Raw genomic sequence first — 24,541 nt, 5'->3', positions numbered from 1 at the left:
GTGCCACTGAAGCTCCATTTGTTTTGGCTCCTTATGTTGTGACCCTCTGACAAAATTGTATTAGACAATAGGGGGGCGACTTCGGGCAATCAGTCCTTTGTTATTTTATTACTAATAGGGTTACCATATAAGCCATTGCTTCTCTGACTTCACTTTTATCTTGGTGCTTTGGGGAACATTTGCAATCTATTGGTAAATTATCTGTTTCATTTGGCAAATTGTATCCATGATCAGTCGTTATGTACTGTACAGAGTTTTTAGAGGCAGGGGCATAGCTGAATGCTCATGGGCCCTGGTGCAAGAGTTCAGCTTGGGCCCCCCTTCTCTCAGTGCTTTGTGGCTAGGGATAGGGAAACATATAGCCTTCGTGCCGCCTGAGGCAAAAATTGAAACGGCACAGCACCCCCCTCCCCACACCAGATTCTTGACCTAACCCCTTCCCTCCAGCCAGAGGTGTAACTTGACCAGCATACACTTTTTATAATGCCGGGGGTCTGGACATGGGATTACTGCTAAATCTTAGCAGTCATACCCTCAGTGATTGCCAGAACAGGGGTCCATGTCCCCCTTTCTCTCCAGCTGCAAAACCACAGCCAGAAGGACTGAATAGAGTGGTGGTTGTGCATGTGCACTGCCGCTTCTTTCACTGTCTGTGGCACTGACTAAGATAGCCGAGTGCTATACTGGCGATTGATGAGGTCCAAGCAGATGGACCGCCACCAATCTAGCAATTATCTACGGAATAGGGGATGAATTGTAATTACTGGAACACCCCTATATGTTCTTATGGGGAGATGGTAGTTGTTGAGCAATTTGGCACAACTTATGGAAATAATTTGTAATGTGATGGTGGTAAGTATTGTTCTAGGTGGAAATCTGTTATCAGGAGATTAGTTATTAAAGTGGATTCCCTTCTCTAGTGACCATTTCACATATAGAATGAACCAACATAAAAAATGGAGTTACTTTTCAGCTACATCGCCTTACTTGAACGCAGTCTGTACTAAAGTCTCTAATTTCATTAACGGGGTTATCCCATCAATGTGAAAAATTTAAATAATAGATCAGATAGTACATGACAGTCTCTTTCTAATAAAGCTAGAACCAGCCCTGCACCTCACATGGGTCCAGAGATCTCCACATTCATTGCTCTGCTAGATTTATATCAAGCTGGCAGCTCAGGGGAGTGTCTTTTCTGCTGCAGATAAGGGGGCGTGTCCATGCTCTCCCTATCACAGCTCAGGAGACAGTAGAAGGATGGAACTGAGCGTGTGCGGCCTTCCCAGTGAGCAGGACAAAGAAATAGGAAAAGAAACAAACAGCAGGTGGCACTATACAGATACATTTTATTCAATAACTCAGTGGCTATGCAAAATTTTTAATTAAATGCAAATACAAAAGTATTCAGATACAGGTGCTGGTTTGAAAACTGTAGAATATTTTTTGTGGGACAACCCCTTTAACAATCCTGCAGGCTTCAGAGATGAAATCTCCCAGAATTGTTTGCTACATCAGTACCTGCAGACACTATGCATTAATGTGATAGAGGGAAAACTAACTGTCCCACTTTACTTGTATGGATATTGAAATTCATTTCTATAAAAAGTCTCTTAAAGGGGATTTCATATTTTCATGTTGATTGCCTATTCACTGCCGATCAGCTGTTTGAGGAAGCACTCACCAGAGCTCATCACAACTTACCAAGCACAGATACATCCATTTGATAGCGGTTGTGCTTGGTATCGTGCTCAGCCCCATTAACTTGAAATGAAACTGAGCTGCGCCTAGGCCATGTGACCGATTAATGTGTTGTCATTGGCCTAGGAAAAGCTCACAGGAGTCTTCTCAAGCAGCTGATCTGCAGAGGTCCTGGATATCGAACCCCCACCGATCAGATACTGATGACCTATCCAGAGGATACATCAGAAAAAAAAACTATCAGAAAACCCCTTTAGGGGCCATTCACACGTCCGTGGTGTATTGCGGATTTGCAAATCGCGGATCCGTAATACACCCGACCGGCAACCCCATAGAACTGCCTATTCTTGTCCGCAATTGCGGACAAGAATAGGACATGTTCTATTTTTTTACGGAGCTGTGGACCAGAAGATCAGAGCTGCGCTCCGGAAATGCGGATGCGGAGAACACATAGTGTGCTCTCCGCATACTTACCTGCCCCATTGAAAAGGAATGGGTCCGCACCCATTCCGGATCTAGCGGAACAGATGCGGACCCATTCCACGGACGTGTGAATGGACCCTAAGTACAGAGCTCGCAATCTTCTACGGTACCGTAGAGTTGAATACAGTGACAGCCCTTATGAATGACCGCTGCACTATTCGCTCCAGCACCTCATTCTTCGTAATTGGTGAGTGTCCCTGCGGTCGAACTCCCAACGATCAGATACTTATCCCCTGTGGATTCTTACAGTGCGACATCCCTTTAATGCTTTTTCTCCTTTTATGTCCACTAATGAATTTGGCTTCAAATACTGCATCAAAAACCAGCACGTGTCCGTACCGGAAAGGGTCGACTTCTCCTCCTTTTCTGTATCCACTCCTGGGTTTAGCTTTAACAACTGCATCAAAAGCCTGATCCAAACCTGAACGTGTATGGGCAGCCAGACTGTAGGTAGCTTCAATAGAGCCATTCATTGTCTCCTATAGTCTGCCTGTCATTCACATATCGCAGCTTTAGCGCAGATATCCTGCCTTCCAGCTGGAGTGACTGCAGGCAATAAACGCTTGTATCATATTCACATCATCTGATAGCGCTCTGCTTTAACAGGCCCAGTGTGATCTGCTTTCATCATGTAAAATTAAAGCCAAACTCGTCCATTTATCCAATTTATGTACAATTGCATACATAAGCAAATTGTCATGACAGCAGCAGATGTGAAACTCCTGTATTTGCAATGTATGAAGTCTGCTCAGAATACCTCCCGGAACCAAGACCAATTATATATTGACCTCTATAGAAAAAGTGACCGTATTCACAAATAGTGTGAGATATGTGCATTGTTTTATCATCCTTTATTGGAATATATTATATAAATTTTAAATGTACACCATGTAAATACAAAATTCTGTGCTGATTTAATTTACTGCATATAGTTATGAGGTCTAACAATTTTTTTTAAATAAATCCCCTGCTACCCTTCAGGCAGGTACACAAGTGAAACTCGAAAAATTAGAATATCGTGCAAAAGTTCATTTATTTCAGTAATGCAACTCAAAATTTAAATATTGTGAAAAGGTTCAATATTCTAGGCTCAAAGTGTCACACTCTAGTCAGCTAATTACTCCATACCCCCTGAGCAAAGGGGACCTCAAAATTGAGACTTTGGGGTTTCATAAGCTAGAAGCCATAATCATCCAAATTATAACAAATAAAGGCCTGAAATATCTCGCTTTGCATGTAATGAGGCTATCTCATATGTTAGTTTCACCTTTTAAGTTGCATTGCTGAAATAAATGAACTTTGCACGATATTCAAATTTTTCGAGTTTCACCTGTATTTTGTGCTGCTGGCGGCAGTATTTTGTGATGGACTGTGGTATTTGCTTTCCATCAGTTTGGACCCGAATACAAAACGGGGCCACTTTTAGTATTTTTTGTATGTAGAGGTGAATGATGAATCTGGACTACCTGCCACGACCACCAGGGGGAGTGTAGAGGGCATGCAACAGTCAGATTTACTATAGAGCACAATGAGAGCTGTATTAAAGGGGTGTTCCAGTCAGATAATTGATTTTTAAAGGGTCAGAATGAGTCAAAAATCACCTCGCTGATTCCCTGCTCTTGCTGTTCTGCTCGTGGTCCAGTCCCCGCTGATCTCTACCTCCTCGACCCGGATTGACACACCGAAAATGGCTGGAAAGGCAGGGGATTGGTGGTGAGTAATGCTTGTATTTTATTTTTGACCTATTCTGGCCCTTAAAAAACAAAAAAGTTACTCCCAAGTACAACCCCGGGGCGGAGACAAGTTGTCATGACGTCAGGGGAGCCAGTCACCGCCACGATCAGTGATTGGCCGCAGCAATGTCAAACCAGATGTTGACATTGAGGATGCCCAGCGGAGCATCTCAGGCCTGGAGGAGAAGGAGTGAGGAGTCATTGTCTGGAAACAGGTAAGGCTACTTTCACACTTGCGTTTGGGGTTCTGCTTGTGAGATCCGTTTGAAGGCTCTCACAAGCGGCCCCGAACGAAACCGTTCATCCCCAATGCATTCTGAATGTATAAGGATCCGCATCAGTTGGGTCCGTTCCGCCTCCATTCCGCTCAGCAGGCGGACACCAAAACGCTGCTTGCAGCGTTTTCGTGTCCGCCTGGCCGTGCGGAGCCAAACGGATCTGTCCTGACTTACAATGCAAGTCAATGGGGACGGATCCGTTTGAAGTTGACACAATATGGTGCAATTGCAAACTGATCCGTCCCGCATTGACTTTCAATGTAAAGTCTGGACGGATCCGTCTGACTAACAATTAGACTTGACTTTTTTTTTTACATAGAATGCAGACGGATCCGTTCTGAACGGATACCATTGTTTGCATTATAGGTGCGGATCCGTCTGTGCAGATACCAGACGGATCCGCACCTAACGCAAGTGTGAAAGTAGCCTTAGTCATCTTTCCTCTACAGGTCTGGCCAAGTGGGGAGTTTGCCAACTCCCCCTCCCCCATTCTTTCACAACCCCTTTAAAGGCTTATTCGGGGATCAACATGTTTTGCAATAATATTAACCTGGAAATTGCAAACTGAAATAAGTGGGTCACCTAAGTTTGTTTTTAGTGCTTTAAAAGAGGACCTGTCCGCTCTCCTGTCCTGTCTGTTTTACTGCCTACTTGCATTTCCCATGTAGTAACAATTCTGAAGCATCTACTCTTATGATTCTGTTATGCCATTCTTTTGTTATTCCTTCTAGAATTGCCAGCAGGTGTAACTGAGTGTTACCAGTCGGGGTGTGTCCCTATGTAATCAGTGCTAGCAGTGTCAGACTGTGCAGGGCTTACCCTGGCGCCCCCAGCCCAACTGGTAACACCAAGATGGACCTTTATTGCAGACCGCTGGCAATTAATTTACAAACTTCTATTAGGGATAATAAAGGTATGACATAACATATAGTCATAAGAACAGATGCTCCAGAATTGTTATTACACGGGAATGCACCTGATTGCTATGCAGATATGTCAGGATGCAGACATACAGGATCCAGGTTCTAGATGTTCTAGATCTAGAGACCAATGTGCAGCTTATGCCATGCACATCGAGGTGCGGTACAATCCGTCTACACCGCCATTCTCATGTATTTAGACAAGGCAGTGTAAGCAAGAGGACCATCTCCTCAGTGTCCTCTAATCAAAGTAAATTGAATTCCCTATTAGAGGAAGGTCACAGGGAATGAACATTTTCCGAAACAGATCTCAACGCAGATTTGTGGCGAATTCACCACAAAGTCTACATGTAAGGGCTCATGCACACGACCGTATGCCCTCAGAGACATATGGTCCGCGAGCAGGCCATATGTCCTGGAGCGGCATACATCGTGCGAACGGGAGCGCACAGCATCATAGGTTACTATGATACTGTGCGCATCGTGCCACCCGCGGGACTATTGTCCTGCACTCATATGATCATATGAGTGCAGGACAGTAGTCCCGCAGGCAGCCTGATGCGCACAGTATCATAGTAACCTATGATGCTGTGCGCTCCTGTGCGCACGATGTATGCCGCTCCAGGACATATGGCCTGCTCGCGGACCATATGTCTCTGAGGGCATACGGTCGTGTGCATGAGCCCTAACACATGTGTTTTGCTGCAGATTTCACCAATGCTATACTGAAATTATTGACATGCTGCGAACTTTGAAATCCGTCCTGTATGTCAATGTTTACGTGGAGAAAACCTGCATCCATGAGATGATGTTTGTAAAATGCCATCCACTCACCTGGTACTGTAATCTGCTGTGAATTTACCCCGTGCAAATCCGCAGGTAAAACGCACAGCAATTGTGTCTTTAGACTTACCCATACGCTGACGTTCATGCGTTTCTACAGAATTATTACATATTTGACAAGCTGAAATTCATTATGAACTTTTTCCGTTTAGTCTTGAGAAAGGGCCATAGCAAAAAGAAAAGGCTGAAAATGGCGTCCAGAGAACTCAGACGCATTATGCTGCTAATAAACTTTCATTTAATGAAAATTGTGTTTATAACTTAGTATCATGAAAAAGAATCCTTGACTTTAAAGCTGTTCTTTCCACTGAGAAGACAAAAGGTACTGGCAAAAGGATGAACATCCCATGATTTGATGAGGCTGTCTGGAGGAATGTCTGGGTTAACCATCTTGTTATGGGTTTATTGATGCACAACTCACCAGGTTCTGGCTGAAAAGTAATCTTAGACTGTGACTGTTCATTAAAGTAAATGTATTGTTAACGTGCTTGATTATAAAGTGTCTGGTGCTTTGTAGTCGTAGATACTGTACTTTATGTAGTCAAGAAAAATGAGACTAGATCCTGAAGAACATCTATAATCCCATGCCCTTGACAAACTTCTTTACGCACTTAGGACTGAAGTCTTTGTCCTTGGAAGGACCCTCTTTTATTATAACTCGTAAGTTTTGTGTTTGTGTGCTACTGCTTGCAATTATTCCTCTGGGATCTTGAATCCATGTTTTAAATGTTTTAGATTACTCGAGGAGAGATCTTGCTTTCATAGATTCTGTAGTGTAAGAGAGGTCAGTGGTTCAACAAGACAAGCTTAGCCAGGCCATAGACAAGATACCTGTTTGGTGTACATGTTTAGACAAGGGCTTTCTCTCCCTACCCTTCCCATAAGTATTTACATTTGGGCCAAGCATGAGGATTAGCCACTTATAGAAACCTAAGGTGGCATGTTCGGCAGCCTAATCCTTTTTTCCCCCAACATCTGACATTAGGGGGAGTTGGGAGGCAAGATGGCTGGCCAATCGACAAAAAAAAAATCTGTTCGGCATTATAGCAATGAGCTGTTGCCCGTTGGAAGGATCTCCACCAAAGTCAAACATGAAATATCCCCAACAGGAGTGAGTCTAATGCAAATAAATGTTGTTTCCTAGACATGGTTTGTCTTTTTGTGAGCAGCTTGAGCATTTTATTCCTCCCCGACTTTGGTAATCTCTGTTGTAGGAATGGCCTCTGCTGGGAGAGCATTGCCACAGCTAGAAATACAGTTGCAAGAAAAAGTATGTGAACCCTTTGGAATGATATGGATTTCTGCACAAATTGATCATAAAATGTGACAAGTCACAACAATAGACAATCACAGTCTGCTTAAACTAATAACACACAAATAATTACCGTATTTTTCGCTTTATAAGACGCACTTTTTCCCCACCAAAAGTGGGGGGAAAATGGCCGCGCGTCTTATAAAGCGGATACTTCGCTGGCCGCTATGCTGCACAGCGTGGCCAGCGAAGTATCAGTGTGGAGGGAGGAGGCGGGGACACTCATGGCGGGGCCCGGTGCAGTGACTCTACTCTAATACACCGGGCCCCGCAACTGTTAAATACATTCAATCTGATCTATATCTAAATGTATATGCTCTGTTCGGTACTTACTGCCTGCCCCAGCTCCCTCTGTCATGCGCCGCCTGCCCCAGCTCCCTCTGTCATGCGCCGCCTGCCCCAGCTCCCTCTGTCATGCGCCGCCTGCCCCAGCTCCCTCTGTCATGCGCCTCCTGCTCCAGCTCCCTCTGTCATGCGCCGCCTGCCTGTTCATTCATAAAGTGAGATAAGCAGGCAGGCGGCGCATGAGGAGGGAGCTGGGGCAGGCGGCGCATGACCGAGGGAGCTGGGGCAGGCGGCGCATGACCGAGGGAGCTGCCGGTCTGCGCCGTCTTAATGCTATACTTACGGTACTACAGTAAGTACCGAACAGAGCGTATACATTTAGATATAAATCGGATTGAATGTATTTAACAGTTGCGGGGCCCGGTGTATTAGAGTAGAGTCACTGCACCGGCCCCGCCATGAGTGTCTCCGCCTCCTCCCTCCACACTGATGCATCTGATGGGGGATCTGTAGATGACACTTATGGGGATCTGTGGATGACATAAGTATCATCTGCAGATCCCCCATCAGTGTCATCCGCAGATCCCCCATCAGTGTCATCCGCAGATCCTCCATCAGTGTCATCCGCAGATCCCCCATCAGTGTCATCCGCAGATCCCCCATCAGTGTCATCCGCAGTTCCCCCATCAGTGTCATCCGCAGTTCCCCCATCAGTGTCATCCGCAGTTCCCCCATCAGTGTCATCCGCAGTTCCCCCATCAGTGTCATCCGCAGATCCCCCATCAGTGTCATCCGCAGATCCCCCATCAGTGTCATCCGCAGATCCCCCATCAGTGTCATCCGCAGCAATGTTTTTTTTGGACAGCAGTGGCTTCCTCTGTAGTATCCTCCCATGAAATCAATTCTTGTTTAGTGTTTTACGTATATCGTAGATTCGCTAACAGGGATGTTAGCATATGCCAGAGACTTTTGTAAGTCTTTAGCTGACACTCTAGGATTCTTCTTCACCTCATTGAGCAGTCTGCGCTGTGCTCTTGCAGTTATCTTTACAGGATGGCCACTCCTAGGGAGAGTAGCAGCGGTGCTGAACTTTCTCCATTTATAGACAATTTGTCTTACTGCGGACTGATAAACAGCAAGGCTTTTGGAGATACTTTTATAACCCTTTCCAGCTTTATGCAAGTCAACAATTCTTAATCGTAGGTCTTCTGACAGTACTTTTGTGCGAGGCATCATTCACATCAGGCAATGCTTCTTGTGAAAAGCAAACTCAGAACTGGTGTGTGTTTTTTATATGGCAGGGCAGCTGTAACCAACACCTCCAATCTCACATCATTGATTGGACTCCAGTTGGCTGAAACCTCACTCCAATTAGCTCTTGGAGATGTCATTAGTCTAGGTGTTCACATACTTTTTCCACCTGCACTGTGAATGTTTAGATGGTGTGTTCAATAAAAACATGGTAACATTTAATTCTTTGTGTGTTATTAGTTTAAGCAGACTGTGATTGTCTATTGTTGTGACTTAGATGAAGATCAGATCACATTTTATGACCAATTTGTGCAGAAATCCATATCATTCCAAAGGGTTCACATACTTTTTCTTGTAACTGTATATCTGAAACTTTCGCTTTCCATTTGCATGTGATCCACGCTTGAGTGCCTTGCATTTTTCATGCTTAAACTCTTTGGGAACTTGGAAGCAAGTGGTTAATATCCCTGCAGCGCCATCAGTGGACAAATTAAGCAATACACAATTTCTTTTGGAATGTGTTAGCAATCTGTGTAATGTATGGATGTGCCAGGTCCTCCAGGGCAAGAGAAAGGCCCTGAACGAGGGGTTCCCATCACCTAATTTAGAATTCTCTAATTTTATAAACCTGCCAAGCCTTTTTAATATCAATCCTCAGTTTCACACACCACTCATGATGCTAAGAAATAAGTCCTTGTGTGTCTTTGAGGTCGATGTTGTGATGGGTGTTTTTTAGATCCTCTTATTCAGCAGCCGGATTTTGGCAAGCGTGGTGTAGTAAATGGTCTTAATATTGGAGGTGCGAAACGAGAAGAGACAGTGCTTTAGAATCATTGATTACTGGAACTGTGAGGAAAGCTTTCTCGCGCCTGTTGAGGTGGCACTTTCTCACAGTGGGTGATCATATTTTATTTAACAAGGGAAGCATCAATTGTCTAATTGATTACAGGCATATAATAAGGAGAAGATAGGCTAGCCTGTAGCTATAAACTCACAAAAGGGAAAATGTATTCCGCTTTCCAGCTGGTGCTCAAAGTAAATGTCTTGGTGTAGTTTTGCTTCCTTTAATATAATCTGTGCTGTAGATCCACCGCTAATGAATTGGCAACTTGATGACATCATAGCACTATGAAGGACTCTGTAAAAATAACTTTACACAAGAGGTTTTGGGGTTTTTCTCCATTTACAAAACCTCCACAGTTTACCCATTTTCCCAAACCTTCCCCCAGTCATATTCCAGAAGGAGATATGAGGGAGTTTTTTGGAAAGCCATTTAGCTGTCCTTATGGGGGGAAAAAGGACTAGTTACCAATTAGTTTATCTGCTTCCATTAATTTTTTCATCACACAATCACAACATATATGTGATTATTTTATGCCACTTTTATTATGGTTTGAAAGATGGTTTTCCTGTCCTCTTTGTCTGAACTTTTAGCACAGCAAACAGTGTTGTTTAACTTTCTCAGTGAGACCATTCACTCCGACCAGAGAGAGCCCCACCGGAGTGGCTCAGACCATCCGACACTACACTGATGAATGAAGTGCTCGTCTGTGATCATCTTCATCTAGGCCTATGAGGAGCACAAAAGAGCTGTCCTACTGTCATCCCAATTCTGCATCTACTATCATCATGAGGGTCACCCTTCGGATAACATCGTCCCCGTTTAACAGCAGTAAACTGACAGTGGATTATCCATGTCTATAGGAGGGCTTATCATTTGTGTTGCCTGCCACATATTTTGTATTTTATTTTCAATGGTATAGTACTGCTGAAATGAAAACACAAAACAGCCACGTGTCTTCTATGGATTTTGAGTTAAAATAATACCCCTTTCTGATGGAAGTGTCCTTTCTTTGGGTCAAAACTGCTTTTTTTTGTAAAGTGACAGCTGCTTTTATTTTTGGGAGAGAAAATTACTAGAAACGTTTTACTCTTCAAACATGGCACAGATACAGTACATCTGAAACAGCTCAGCAGTTTGAAGACCTCTTCATAGCTTGCTGTTTGATGTAGTAGGTAGTGGGGTACCGAGGAAACTGTAGCCAAGCCTGAAATTTGAAGTCAGACTATGAATTGTTCTTACAAATAATTATATACCATGCAATGTATGCAATGAGTTAAAAAAAAAAAGTTTGCATAATGGCTGTGCTTCATTCTACAGTCATAACTGTGAAAGAATATGTCTTTTTAGGCTTCCCTAATGTCGTTTTCAGCCTAATTATTCCCCCCTCAGCTGCACATCTAGATGCATTTCTCCCACAAGCAGGGGGCATCTCCCTTCTATGGAATCTGCCAGCACTGTACTGCTGTGATATCCTTTCCCTTACTTCCCATTATGTTTGTTTTCACCTCTAGAGCTTACAGAACAGCTAAGGAGGGAGAGATCACACTTACAGAAAGGCAGGAGACTCCTGTGATGTTCACAAGTAGTGAAGAAGTCATTTTCTTTCAGGCTCAGGCTCTCAGCAAACTCTGACAGGCCCCCATTTCCTGTGAGCCTCTTCTGTGTCTCTGTTACTAGGGATGGATCTTGCCTGACAACAGGCAGTGGACTGCAAATTAGATGGAAGTGAGACCCCTAGTGGCCATGACTTTACTGCTGTTTTTCAGGTGGATGCAGGCAGATTTTGAGAAGTGATTTAGAAATTTGCTAGTTACACCATTCTCTACTACATGAAATGCAATTGTGTGAAAGTACAGCGACTCTTTAAAGTACTGTAGTTGTTGAGTTGTCCTCCACCAACTTGAATTTGCTGACTTTTAGTTGTACGCTCTTGATGTAAGAGGCATTGCAGTGCCAAGATGAAATGGCAGTGGTAAGTGGACGTAGAGGTACTGCTAATGTGTAGATACTTTTTACACAACACTTCATCAACGGTGTAATTATGGGAAGAATACATGTTTGCACACACCAGTGCTGCTCCGTATTTTCACATCATCTTTTGTATTGTTTTGCAGGTATCCAGAAGCAAGAGGTTGTGTGTAAAAGACTGGATGACAACTCGGCTGTGCAGAATAATTACTGCGATTTGGACAGCAAGCCTCCGGAAAACCAGAGAGCATGTAACACAGAGCTTTGTCCGCCTGAGTAAGTACAACTATCTGTTATATAGTAAATGACTGTTAGCAGCCAACGGAAAAAAAGAAAGGTCAGAAGGTACCTGGAATGTGCTATATAACTGACATGACAGTGAGTGAATGTCTGGGGTCAACCATGGACTTTTCCAGACTGCATAACCTTATCATGAGTATCTAGTTTGGTTTAGCCTTTAAGTAAATTGGGCTGTGTTGCAATTCCGACACAATACTTGGTTAGGAGTGGCACCATTTCAGAAAGAAATCCAAGATTTTACTGTCTCTTACTGATTGCTTTTGCTTGTGGCCAAGCATGTAGATTGTTGTCTGATATACACGTTCTAATACACACAGGGGCAAATTTACTAATCTAATATTTAGAACGTACACACTTAGACTAGACAGTCTAAAAAATGATGTGTCACAGTCGTTGATGCTGGTTGATGATAAATTGGTGCATCTTAAGTTACACACCCTGTTGCTAGACTATTATACCACAATTTTGGTGCACATGGTCACATCTTAAGCTATGCCGTTTGCCAGTAGACCACCCCTTCCCACTTAGCCATCACCCTTTGTTGGACAAGGCGAAAAGGTCCCTAAAAGTCTAATAAATGTGTTGTTAGCCATGTGCACCAGCTATTTGGGGCAAGTTGTGACAGAATTCTGGTACATTTTGATTAGGCAATATCCCCCTTATATTAGATGCATGGAATAGATTCATGAAAATTTTAATACTTCTGAAAATGCATTTTGGCTTTTACCTACTCTGGTTATAGATAGGGATCAATATTTTTTATGTGATTCTCTGGGAATGATTTAAAATGGCCGTCGGCAACCTGTCCTACCATGTGAGCAGGACTGGTTGCCGGCATTTGCAGAGCTGCCTAGGAGGGTGATGGAGCAGGACCTCATTACACACTGCACAATAGATGGTAATGATGTGATCCTGCCTATGATATGCCATCATGGCTGAGCAGCCTGACAGGAACACTCACCAATGTGTGGTATATGCAAGTGCCAGAGTGTAGTTTGTAGTGAGACTCCACTCCTCACCCCTCTAGGAAGCTCTGTAAGTGGAGAAAACCATTCCTACTAACATTTTTTGACAAATTGCTGGCATTTTAAATCATTCCTGGAGAAACTCTTTAATGGAAAAAACATAGGGCTCATTTATCATGCTGAAATATGTCTATATTAGGCTTATTTTAGGCGCAGATAGCGGCGCAGTGGTTAGTTGGCATGGGAAGGGGAGGAGCCGGCAGGCCCGTCTCATTTATCATTTTCTACGCCTGTTTTAGGGGTAGGAAAAGGTATAAATGTAGGACCTCTCAGAAGCTTTCTTACATTTAGAACTGGCATTGGATCTGCCGAAGTTATGAAGAGGCCGGCGCCAGCTTAGGGATTTATTAAGACCAGAGTCTAAAATGCCGGTCTTAAGAAATGTGCCTCATAGTAGGGTGCATTCAAACATTATGATACTGATGCACTCATGAAACATGCATTATGTCGTGATCAACAGTCTTAAAGGGGTTGTCTAAACACGGCAACCCCCATTCTTTATTGGATCTGACCCAGTGATTAGCTGATCACCATGAGTGCATGGTGACCATTCGGTTGTCCATCAGAGGAAGAGCCAATGTTTGTAGAAGAGAGGAATTCCAAGTGTGGACCTTCCTCAATAACCCACTTGGGCATATGAAAAGGGGTTGTCTGTTTTTTTTTATAGAAAGCAGTTCTATGCATTGTTTGTAGAACTGCTTCTATAGATAAACTGTATCGAGGCACGGCAGTTTATTTTTCCAAATTTTTCTCCCAGTTTTTTTTTTTAACCCAGTTTACATAGTTGAGGTGAAAAGTGCTATCACACGCTGAAGTTTGATCCTGTTGTAAACCATAGTCTGTATAGTGACATAGTTTGTAAGGCTGAAAAAAGGCATACGTCCATCCAGCTCAGGCTGTTATCCTGCAAGTTGATCCAGAAGAAGGCAAAAAACCCTGTAAGGCAGATGCCAATTTTCCTTATTTTAGTGGGGGGAAATCTCGATTCCAGTCAGGCAGAATAACTCCCTGGATTAATGACCCTTCCTAACTATAACCTGTAATATTATTGCACCCCAGAAATACACCCAGGCCCCTCTTGAACTCTTTTAGTATAGTAACATAGTTTGTAAGGCTGAAAAAACATCTGTATGAAAAATCACATTCACTAGTTAAAAAAAACATTCAGACGAAAAACATTAATTGCTTAACCTACCCCTTAGGCTCATATGGAAAAAAAAAATCCCATGGGGATGTATTTTAACAAGGAGAGGCAGTTGTCCAGAGTGCACAGACAGACATCTTTGGGGTTCAGGAGTAAAATGTGTTTTTTAGTAAGAAGAAATTGACTTAAGTCTCAAGAAATGGTTTTGCAGTTAATTTAAGGGATTATTGTGGTCTCTGCTGGAGTGCTTCTGTCTGAAGCTGAGGGCTGTTTACCATTTGTACAGCTGAGGATTTTGACAGTCCGTGAACATGATAAATCTATCCAGCTAAACAATATTTCTCCTTTTGCATATGTGAAGAATGAAGTGTCTCGAAAAACATTTGGTATTAGTTTATTGGAAGCAGCCTCCCCTGAACCTTAGTGGGGCAGAGGCTGTCGAGCTTAGGTTAAGCAGTCTGAAATGTTTCCCCTGTGAGTTCCATTCCCTGACCACAGTGTGATCTCTCGAGGAAAGCATTGACTGTCCCTCGATAACTCTGGTCTCTTCCTTATCTTTGCATACAACTTAAGACATGGCTCATTTTTTAAATGGTTATCTTACAGGAGTAATTCCTGAAAATTCTGCGTTCTAGATGAATGTCAACAGATGGTTCTGATAAGGTTCTAAAGGAATTGTATGAGAATCCTGGCCAGGTTACGTTTAGTATGTGGTTGGTTGCAGACCATGTACCATAGTGTTGCCATCTAATCATCCTAAACTGGTTTAACACATAGACTACTATCTAGCTGACTTCTCACCAAAAATGTCAAACCTGTCAACATGTGATAATGAAGAATTTCACACTCTGATAGAGGATAAATGAAATGGATGTAACTTATTTTTCACATCGCCTCCTTAGAGACAACAAAACACAAAATGAAACGCCGCACATGACAAAAATGTCAGCTTAAATAGTTTTGGCGGCATTCCAGGGTTAAGCAGCATGCCGTTCCATGTTTTTAGAAGACTTCTTTTCTTTTATTGTGATAGAGCCATTTCAGTGCACAGTCAATCTGCTAAAAGGTTAAACTGATTTTATATTACACTTTGTCATTATGGAACATGCCGGGGCTTAGATACCTAACGGAAGTAATCTGTCAACTCTATATTCTGTGCCGGTGATGCATAAGCATGACAGTTTTATCATATGAGTAGTTCTAAGAAAAAGCATACCCTCAAGTTTTATTTCTGAAGGTTCTAGAAGATTCCCGAGTATAAGATTACGAGTATCTGTGCTAAACAACTCACTTCTTTATTAGACCAGTTTAAAGATTATATTTGGATATAAGCCGATTTATTGTGTTTCTAAATATTTTTAGATACTTTTTTCCAAAGGTGATTGTCTATTACATACACATATATTCAGCTCAAGAGTTCAAGCCATTTTCATGGAGTAGGCTTTCACCTCTGTTGACAAAGTTGTTGAACTGTGATTTTTGAGATCAGATATACACCTGACATCTCTCATAACCCTAAAATGGGTTTTCCAAGATTTTTTAAAAAGTGCCAGATAGCAGGGGGCTGTAATAGGTCCATTTACACTGGCCAGTTCAGCAGGCGATTGTCCTTCCTTCACTGCTCGTCATTGAAGGAGACCACTGCATTTACAGTACATGCAGCGATCTCCTCCATCCTCCACAGTGAGTAGCGATCCTCCATGGGGAGTAGCGATCCCTAATGCCATCGCTCATCCCCATAAGGACTCGTTGCTTGCCGTCACAACAGACGCTGTTTCAGGGGCGGACTGTGAACTTAAAGTGGCCCTGGAAAAAATACTAAACGAGGCCATGTTTTGTAGTCAGATGGAAGGCAGATCCAGCAATTTCATATTGTGGCACAAATGCCACAGTCCATCATAAAATACTGCCGCCAGCAGCACAAAATACATCCCCAAAAACCTCCATTGGCCCCCATGGGCATCGGCCCAGTGGAAAATTTCCCTGTAAGGTCTATGGCCAATCCGCCCCTGCTGGCTAATGACGATTTAGGTGCCTACACAAACGATTCAATTATCAGACGCGTGAGCAGCACCTTTACAACGACAAATACCTGCTAATAAGCATTCCTATGGACGCTCATTAGCGTTTATATGGCGGATTCTTGGCACATGTAAAGGGTCCTTATGAAATAAAGAGAAAAAAACACATCCTCCTTTTACACGCCCCTCCTCTACATTCATTGCTACGATTCCAGCTGGGCCTGCAGAGCTCATGTGCTGTTTATCACTCATGTACAGTAACCAATGGAGCTGACCATTGAACAGCATGTGACCGCTGAGGCCAGTGATTGGTGGCAGAAGTTATGCGAACGATGAACAGTGCCTAACCACTGCTGACCCAGTGGGAACCGGAACGTCGGGATATTTAAAAGATGAGTGTTAGTTTTCTCTTAGTTTCTTACAGCCCCTGTATACCTAATACAGAACACGATATCAGGTGCTTGGTTTAGTAAAACGTATTTTCATTATGCACCTTTCGGTGGATACCTTTTCTCCTTGTGAAGACCACTAGCTGGGGTAAGGGGTCTTACAGACAATGCTCCCTGGGAATAAGTATGCAAATTAGCTCTCCTCCAAAGGGAAGAAAACAGTTTTCTAAAGCCACCTATAGGTAGATACCCGGTAAGTCAAACTTCCAACACATTAAAGAGCCTTGATACATGACCAGGTGTTTTAGTTAGGCCAGAATTTTCTCCAAAAGAAAGAGAGGTTGGGGTTGTCCTTATCAGTACAAAGCAGGTTCCAGATGGAGGGGTGAGAAGTCATTTTTGGTGAGTGAGAGGAATCAATGCACTTTGCCTGGTGATAAACTTTTTGTTCTTGCCATTATAGGTGGTTTATCGGTGACTGGTCTGAGTGCAGTAAGACATGTGATGGGGGAATGCGCACGCGGACAGTGCTCTGCATTCGGAGGATTGGACCTTCAGAAGAAGAGACACTAGATGACATCAGCTGCCTAACTCACCGGCCCATCGAAAAGGAAGCTTGTAATAATCAGTCATGTCCTCCTCAATGGGTTGCTTTGGACTGGTCTGAAGTAAGTTATACATACTAATAACCTAAACCTTAAGCCTCTCACTGTATATGGTCTATCAGTTTATGTTTTCGGTGTTTGCTTTTGTTTATGTAAATATGTAGATGAAAAAACCAAAGCTATCCAGAATTAATGTTTATCAATATTGCTTTAAAACCTTCTTTTATGGAACCCCCACAAATATTGGGGTTTATCCAAATTGCACAGTTTCCTATGGTATTGGAACGTATACAGTTTGACTGTTGAAATGTGCTGACTTCACTTACAGTTATACACATTCCTGAAACCAACCTTCAAGGTTGCCCTAGGCTAGGAAAGTCTTGTGAGACAATTGAAACAAGTCACCATCCGTCTTTACACATCCTAACCAATACTTTTACAACTTTTTTCTCTGTATATCTCCTGAAGGCTAATGTTGAAGGAAAAAAAATAGATATTACAGCTTTTCCTAAATTTCCACATGTTAAAATGTAAACGGTTGGTGCTGGAATGGTGGGTCATATTTTCAAACAATGGCATAAAGACTGAGAAGTTTGTTTCTGAATCATAACCGTGCATTGCATATGCATTGTATTTAGTATTTGTTGAATGCAAATTTCAAATATCCCTACAGAAAATGTACTTACATTGGTCCGTAAAGGTCTTTAAAGCAGAACTGAAGGAGCCCCTTATTTAGCTAATTTGCCTAAATTTATGCATTTCAATAATCGGACAATATTTTGGGGGTTCTTGCAGTTAATAATTGTCCTATATCCTTTTAGTAATGGAAATCGGCGCTCTATGTACTAACTTCCTGGTGAGCTTGAGGTGGGTTTGGGTTTACAGTATATACAGCAGTCAATCTGAGCATGAAGATCTGCAGTCTAAGGGCCCTTGCACAAGACCGTATGCCCTCTGAGAAATTCGGTCCGTGAGCAGGCCATGTGTCCTGGAGCGGCATTGATCGTGTGCAGGGAAGCGCACAGCATCATAGGTTACTGTGATACTGTGCACGTCGGGTCGCCCGCGGGACTATTGTCCCGCACTCATATGATCTTATGAGTGCGGGACATTAGCCCCGCGGGTGGCCCGACCTGCACAGTATCATTGTAATCTATGATGCTGTGTGCTCCCGTGCGCACGCTCAGAGACCGTATGTCTCGGAGGGCATACGGTCATGTGCAAGGGCCCTAAGACTGGTCACACACATTAGACCGTGTAATAAATGGCCTGCTGGCAGCTATTCCTGCCAGCCCCCCTTGCACATGCTCGCTTAGCTTGCCTGAGCATGTATTTGTTCTGAACTGGAGATGGGAATAAAGCCACTGACTGACACCTTTTGTAGGCAAAACTTTTCACTCTGTGAGCAAAAGAATGGGCTGAGCTGCAATGCCAAACACAGCTGCTCTCCAATGGATGGCGCTGTATTTGGTAAGCTGCGAGGAGGCTGTGGCTCTCACCAGAACTCTGGTAAGCGCTGCCGCTTCCTGAAAGAGTTAATCTGCACTGATGCCGGGATTCAGATCTTATATTGATGACCTATCCTGAGGATAGGCCATTAATATGAAATTGGGTGCCAAGTGGAAGACCCCTCTCTGACTTTCATATGCCCCAATTTGGTTGTCTTGATGAGACAAGCCCTTTAATTAATGTTAATTCATAAATAGTTTTATGTTGGGTTGTCTCAGTAACCTACAGTATAAGTATATACATCAGTAAGACCATCGTGACTAGATCACTGATCCTTGAAGATGCTTTTAATTTCACTCCATCTGCTATAGACTTTGTGTGTTGATCCCTTTTGTAGCAGCCTTTTTTGTCAAAAAGCATGAAAAATATATGACCGCAACGAACACATAAACGAATCATGGGCATATGACAGTGAAACCAGATCAAAAGTAAGTCTCAGTTTACCATGTCAGTGCCTAGTAATAAAGCCTCCAATCGGTTTTCAAAGGAGCACATCTCAGAAGCCAGATAATACTACGCCAATAATTTACTGTATGCGATAAACATGAAACTCTGACAGTCTTAACCTCTTAGGAGCTGATCGTTCTGTCCAGCACAGATGTACCATAATTATTGGACGGGGACTGTAAACTCTATGAGATGGTTAAAATCCCCAGTTGCATTCTGGCCTGGCCTGCAGATGCTCAGTCTGGGGTATTTTGGGGGTTGATGCAAACAGTAGGAGAGTGCTTGCAGTGTTTCTTAGAAGCCATGATAGATTTATATTTCTTAGAAAACAAAGATTGCACTTAATGTAACAGCTTGACAGTGGTATATGGCAAAGATCTTTTCAGATTTTGCAGAAATCCATGTCTTTGAGAAAGAACAGATTGGAATTGTTCTTTTCGGCATGCACACCGTGAAGCCTGGCTGTCATTCCGTAACAGTCATTCATTAGATTGCAATGCGCACTCTATATTAATAAGCGCAGTTTGTGCTCACATCGAAGAATTTACATGCAGTTTCTTTCCCCCCCCCCCCTCTGAAGTGCTTGGGTTACTAAAACACTATGAAGACTGATTAAACTGTAAAAAAAAAGAATTTAAATAAAACATTGTTATCTCAAAAATGTGGTAAGTGGGTGCCACATGAAAGCGGTTTTGAAAATGCCAGCATATTGGCACAGTGCAGTAAAAACATCCATGCATACCAGAACTGGGGGGATCACATTTGTTTTTCAGCACTAGATAAATATATAAGTTTTTTTTTTTTTCCTAGTCTGGAACATTTGTACTCCAGGGACAGAACCATGGTCTGGTTCGTAAAGGTACAGGGTGGTTGGCGGTTAAGAGATCTTATTTAAGGAATGTAATATCTACAAGTTACAGCGTTTTGTTCCTTTAGTAACTGGCATGAAGAACCAAACTTACAAGTATGTTTCTTCAACTCTACATGAAGCCTATATTATATCCGGGGTGACAAAAAGGGGCTGGAGTCACATGGAGGTTATGGTGGACATAATTGTTTTATATAGGCCTTGTGTCTGGCACATTTGTGTGAGTGCCGCAAAACCTGCCATATTCCTACAGACGTTGCTCTGCTTGGGACATTTGCATGGGCTCTGCTGTAGTTGTAACTGCAGTGTGGGTATTGCTATGTGATTAGAATTATGTTATAGGCACTGCTGTGTGGCTGACACACTTTTGTGAATTCTACCCAGTGGGCACAATGATATAAGCAATTCTATATTGATGTATCCCTAACATACTATTTGGTCTTCTTTATGTCACAACTGTAAGTACTTTGTAACCATAATTTGGGTATGATCTACATTTGCACCACTAGATCTTGGCATCATGTTGATTATATAGGATTGTGTTGAGGGGTTGCCCTCCATGTACGCATAGATCTTGGCATCCTGTTAAGTATATAGGGTTGTGTTGAGGGTTTGCCTTCCATATACGCATAGATCTTGGCATCATGTTGAGTATATAGGATTCTGTTGACTGTTTGCCCTCCATGTACGCATGGATCTTGGCATCATTGTTGAGTATAAAGGATTCTGTTGACGGTTTGCCCTCCATGTACGCATGGATCTTGGCATCCTGTTAAGTATATAGGATTGTGTTGAGGGTTTGCCTTCCATATACACATATGTTTTCCTGCACAGTCTAAAACAATACTGCTAGACTATTTGGGGAAAAAATGGGTCCTTGTGTGGGTTATTACTGTAGGAGGGGGACATTATCTCAGAGAGAGAAAGGTTCTGAATAAGACAACAAAGTAATCTCAGTTTACCACACTGCTGAACAGCGAAGGGTTCATCTCCAGGGTAATCCTCATTAGAATAGTAGGTGGAGGACTGGACAGAATGACAGCTCTATTGCTCTCTTGTTAGGAATAAAACATACAAAAACAGGGGAAGTATATTGATTAGCATAAGGTGAGAAGCCCTGAACATCCACACTTCTCAGATAGCATAGGGAGGATCTGATGCTCTTATTGAGTCACCATTTATTACTCCTCCCTAGTCTGACTGCTGGTCTGACAGAAATTATGGTAGACTGTGCCTTGCTTAAAGGCCAGACAGAAAAGAAGTTTAAGGACTGATTCACATGGGCTCGGTCAGGGAAACATGGTCCGTGTTTTGGTCACATTTCCTGGACCACCCTTGACTCCACTGACCTGAATTGACTGCATCATAATACTTTATGATGCAGACAGTTCCTGTCTGATGTACTGTACTCACATTATCGCAATCAGATAGGAATTGGCTATTTCTTTAACTACTGCAGTTAGTTCGGGTAAGGGAGCCGAGGTCAGTCCAGGAGATAGGACCGACACATGAAAAAAAGTGTCCATGGATTGACTTAAAAAACTACATCTAGAAAACCATCCTCCCATTTATAAAAGAAATTACAGAGAAATTACATAGAAGAGTCACATATAGGATGTGATAATATAGACAGGAAATAATGGTACAATGAAATGTAAAGAACATGGGTAATGTCTGTGTTCAGAAAATCTTTATATACTGTAGGGGGTTAGCTCTTCACCGGGGGTCATTCTCACAGATACGCCTTTAGGACACCAGGTTTCAGGTCCAAACCGTGCATTTATTGTGCACACTCCAACCAATACAGGTTATCATGAAGTCGCAGCTTCACCTAACACATGTGACATCCACATAAAATAATAAACACTCGCCCGTCCAGGCTCTAACTAAACATAACGTTTCCTGACTCACCTAGGTCACAGTTCACACCCTGTGAACTCATGCGGCTTTTGTCAGCCAATGTCCCACAGCCTCCTGGCTGTACAGAGCACAGTACGCCCACTGTCTCCAGTTCAGTATTTCTTGTGGGGGATTGGGGCTCAGTAGTCTGCCTGACTATGGCCCTGTGACCCTCCCAGGCGTCGCTGCGTCCCCCAACTCCAGGCTATCTCCCAGCCTTGTGGTCCCTCAGCCTAGCCTAGCTGAGACCACACAGACAGAGCCTCCAGGCCTCTGTCCACAGGTAACACACTACCCCCTTTCTGACACTCTGGGAGGTCCCTTATGCCAGGCTGATTACCTCCAGCTTCTCTCACCTGTGGTGGAACAGGGGTGTGGACCGCACTATCCACCCCTTCCTTGCCTCTAACCTGAGTGAGACCTGTCACTGTCTCACAATACTCACAGGAAATCTAGGATAAAAACTGCAATTAATATGCTGAATGTAATGCGATCCAGTGCTTCATTCTGGAGATAAAGTACTTTTTAACCTGTTTTAACCTGTCATGTTGAACATGGTGTCTGATCTGCAGTCAGCATGTTATAGAGCAGAAGGAGCTGAGCAGATTAATATATGTTTTTTTGAGAAAAGATTCAGTAAAACTTGTCATTTATACATTTATATCCCTGCTCATTCTGGGCTGTGAAGTCCAGGAGGCAGTCCTATCAGTGATTGACAGCTCTCTCTGTATACACCGTCATAGAAGGAAGGCTGTCAATCACTGATAGGAGTGGCTCCTTGACTTCAAAATCCAGAATTAGCAGGAATTTAAATGAATGAGATACAGCCAGGTTATACTGAACCTTTTCTAGAACATGCTGCCTGCTGATTAAACTGCATTTTACGGTGACAGGTTCCCTTTAAGTGTAGTGAGCATGGGCCCAAGACACTTTGTGCACCTTGGTCATCAAGGAAAGGGAGGGGCTGGCAGAGGAAGGAAGAGGACCCAAAGGTGAACAGAGTTGCTTGAGCCTGCCCTTGGTGCACTTAACTGCTATAAAATAAAGTAGCGGTTCACTAAGGTACCATTACATTCATCTGGGCTAACCCTACAAAACCCTGTGCCTGGTTTAACAGTTAATTTTCTAATGATGGGCTCCCTTTAATTAACTAACCATACTAAACAACTTGAAATATACTCTTATACTTAAAGGGGTTGGACTATCTCGCACTTCAGTGGCATACTGCAATGTCTGATAGGTGTGGGTCCCACCTCTGGGACCCTACCTTTCTCTAGAACGGAGTCCCCAAAGTGAATGAGGGTGCACAGCACAAGCGCGACCACCCTCTATTCACTTCTAGGGGAGTGCCAAAAATGGCTGAGCGCCAGCTCTGCTATTTTTGGAACTCCCATAGAGGTGAATAGAGAGAAGGATGCGCTTGCTATGTGCGTTCTCCATTCACTTTCGTGGCATTTCCAGAAATACCCAAGTGTGCTCGCTTGGCTCATTTTAGGACTCCAATAGAAAGTGAATGGAAAGCACGCTGCGCATGCGTGGTACACTCTGCTTTGCTTTGGGGGCCATGTTTTAAAGATAGGTGCAGGTCCCAGAGGTGGGACCCACACCTATTGGACAAGTAGGAGATGGTGCCCTGTGCACCCCTAATGTTTTAGCCCCTTGTGCCTTAGCAAGAGCTGGCAGATTCCAAGCAGTCACCAGCAGAATTTAGAATTTTCCCTTAGAACATGTTCTAATGGTTCAGAAAACTTGTTTTGACTTCATTTTAAGTAATTAAGTGGAATGTGGGCGTTGTCTTTGCTTTGATCCCTGGTGATTTCTACAATGTTGCCTTCACCCTAAGATAAAGATAAAATATTGTTGCCCACAACTGACCCCTTGGTGCAGCCAAGAAAAATGAGTCCTATGACTATGCCTTCCATTACTGGTCACATTGAGTTCATTTATCTCCCTCATAAAACACATTGCATCTCATAATTTTAACAAGCATGAGACACTGTGATCCATTCTGGAGAAATGACTTATGTAACTGGCCAGCAAATGATGCTTCATATGTTATTTAAAGGTGAGATCACAAGACAGGTTCAGTGAAGCAGCTTCAGGTCAAGGGTTCGAGAAGATTTTTTATGGTATTAGCACATCATCTATGTCCCATTGATGAACTAGTAAAGGTATATTAAGTAAAGTAATATTGTCTAACATTGCGAGAGTGCTAGGGTGAGATTGACCTTGGAACGTCTGATATCCTTGGCAGAGGCGAGCTAGGGGAGTAATTTGACATTTAGATGTACAAGACGGCTTCAATAGGATTTTGAATATCTCAAACAGATGGTAGGATGGCTTATCAGAAGCCATGTTACAAGGAAAAAGCTTTACTTCTAAATAAGAAAACAAAATGCTTTGATGACCAGGGGGCATCTTCTGATGTTGTGCAAGGTCTTCTACAGAACATTTACTGAAGTGAGGAAATCTGTGAAACCTAAGACAGCCGGAATCATTCAGCAGACATCTCTGCAGCTTCTATGCTTTGCTATTCCACCTAGAATATTACCAATGAATAAATATCGGTAAATTGTCCTCTTCTGTCAGGCTTTTAAGAATTCTGCTCAGATGTTTGTTAGCGATTGTTTTTGTGAGAACTAGTACATGTGACTTAGAGGACCACCATCAGTGTAGAAGAGTTTTCACATCTGTTACAAACATTTCTGCAATTGTCCCA

General features: G+C 43.0%; 1 protein-coding gene across 3 annotated transcripts in view; it reads left to right on the top strand.

The window, feature by feature from the left end:
- The window catches only part of ADAMTS6 (ADAM metallopeptidase with thrombospondin type 1 motif 6), a 272,216-nt gene that overhangs the window by 229,940 nt on the left and 17,735 nt on the right, over positions 1 to 24,541 (top strand). For all 3 annotated transcript variants that reach the window (XM_040421333.1, XM_040421334.1, XM_040421332.1), the window contains 2 exons: positions 11,762 to 11,891; positions 16,958 to 17,162. In XM_040421333.1, coding sequence (XP_040277267.1) covers positions 11,762 to 11,891; positions 16,958 to 17,162 — 335 coding nt within the window. The remainder of the gene's footprint in view (positions 1 to 11,761; positions 11,892 to 16,957; positions 17,163 to 24,541) is intronic.

Source organism: Bufo bufo, chromosome 2, assembly GCF_905171765.1.
Source record: "Bufo bufo chromosome 2, aBufBuf1.1, whole genome shotgun sequence".
In the NCBI taxonomy this organism is placed as follows: domain Eukaryota; kingdom Metazoa; phylum Chordata; class Amphibia; order Anura; family Bufonidae; genus Bufo; species Bufo bufo.
This window is presented reverse-complemented; position numbering and strand designations above follow the sequence as displayed.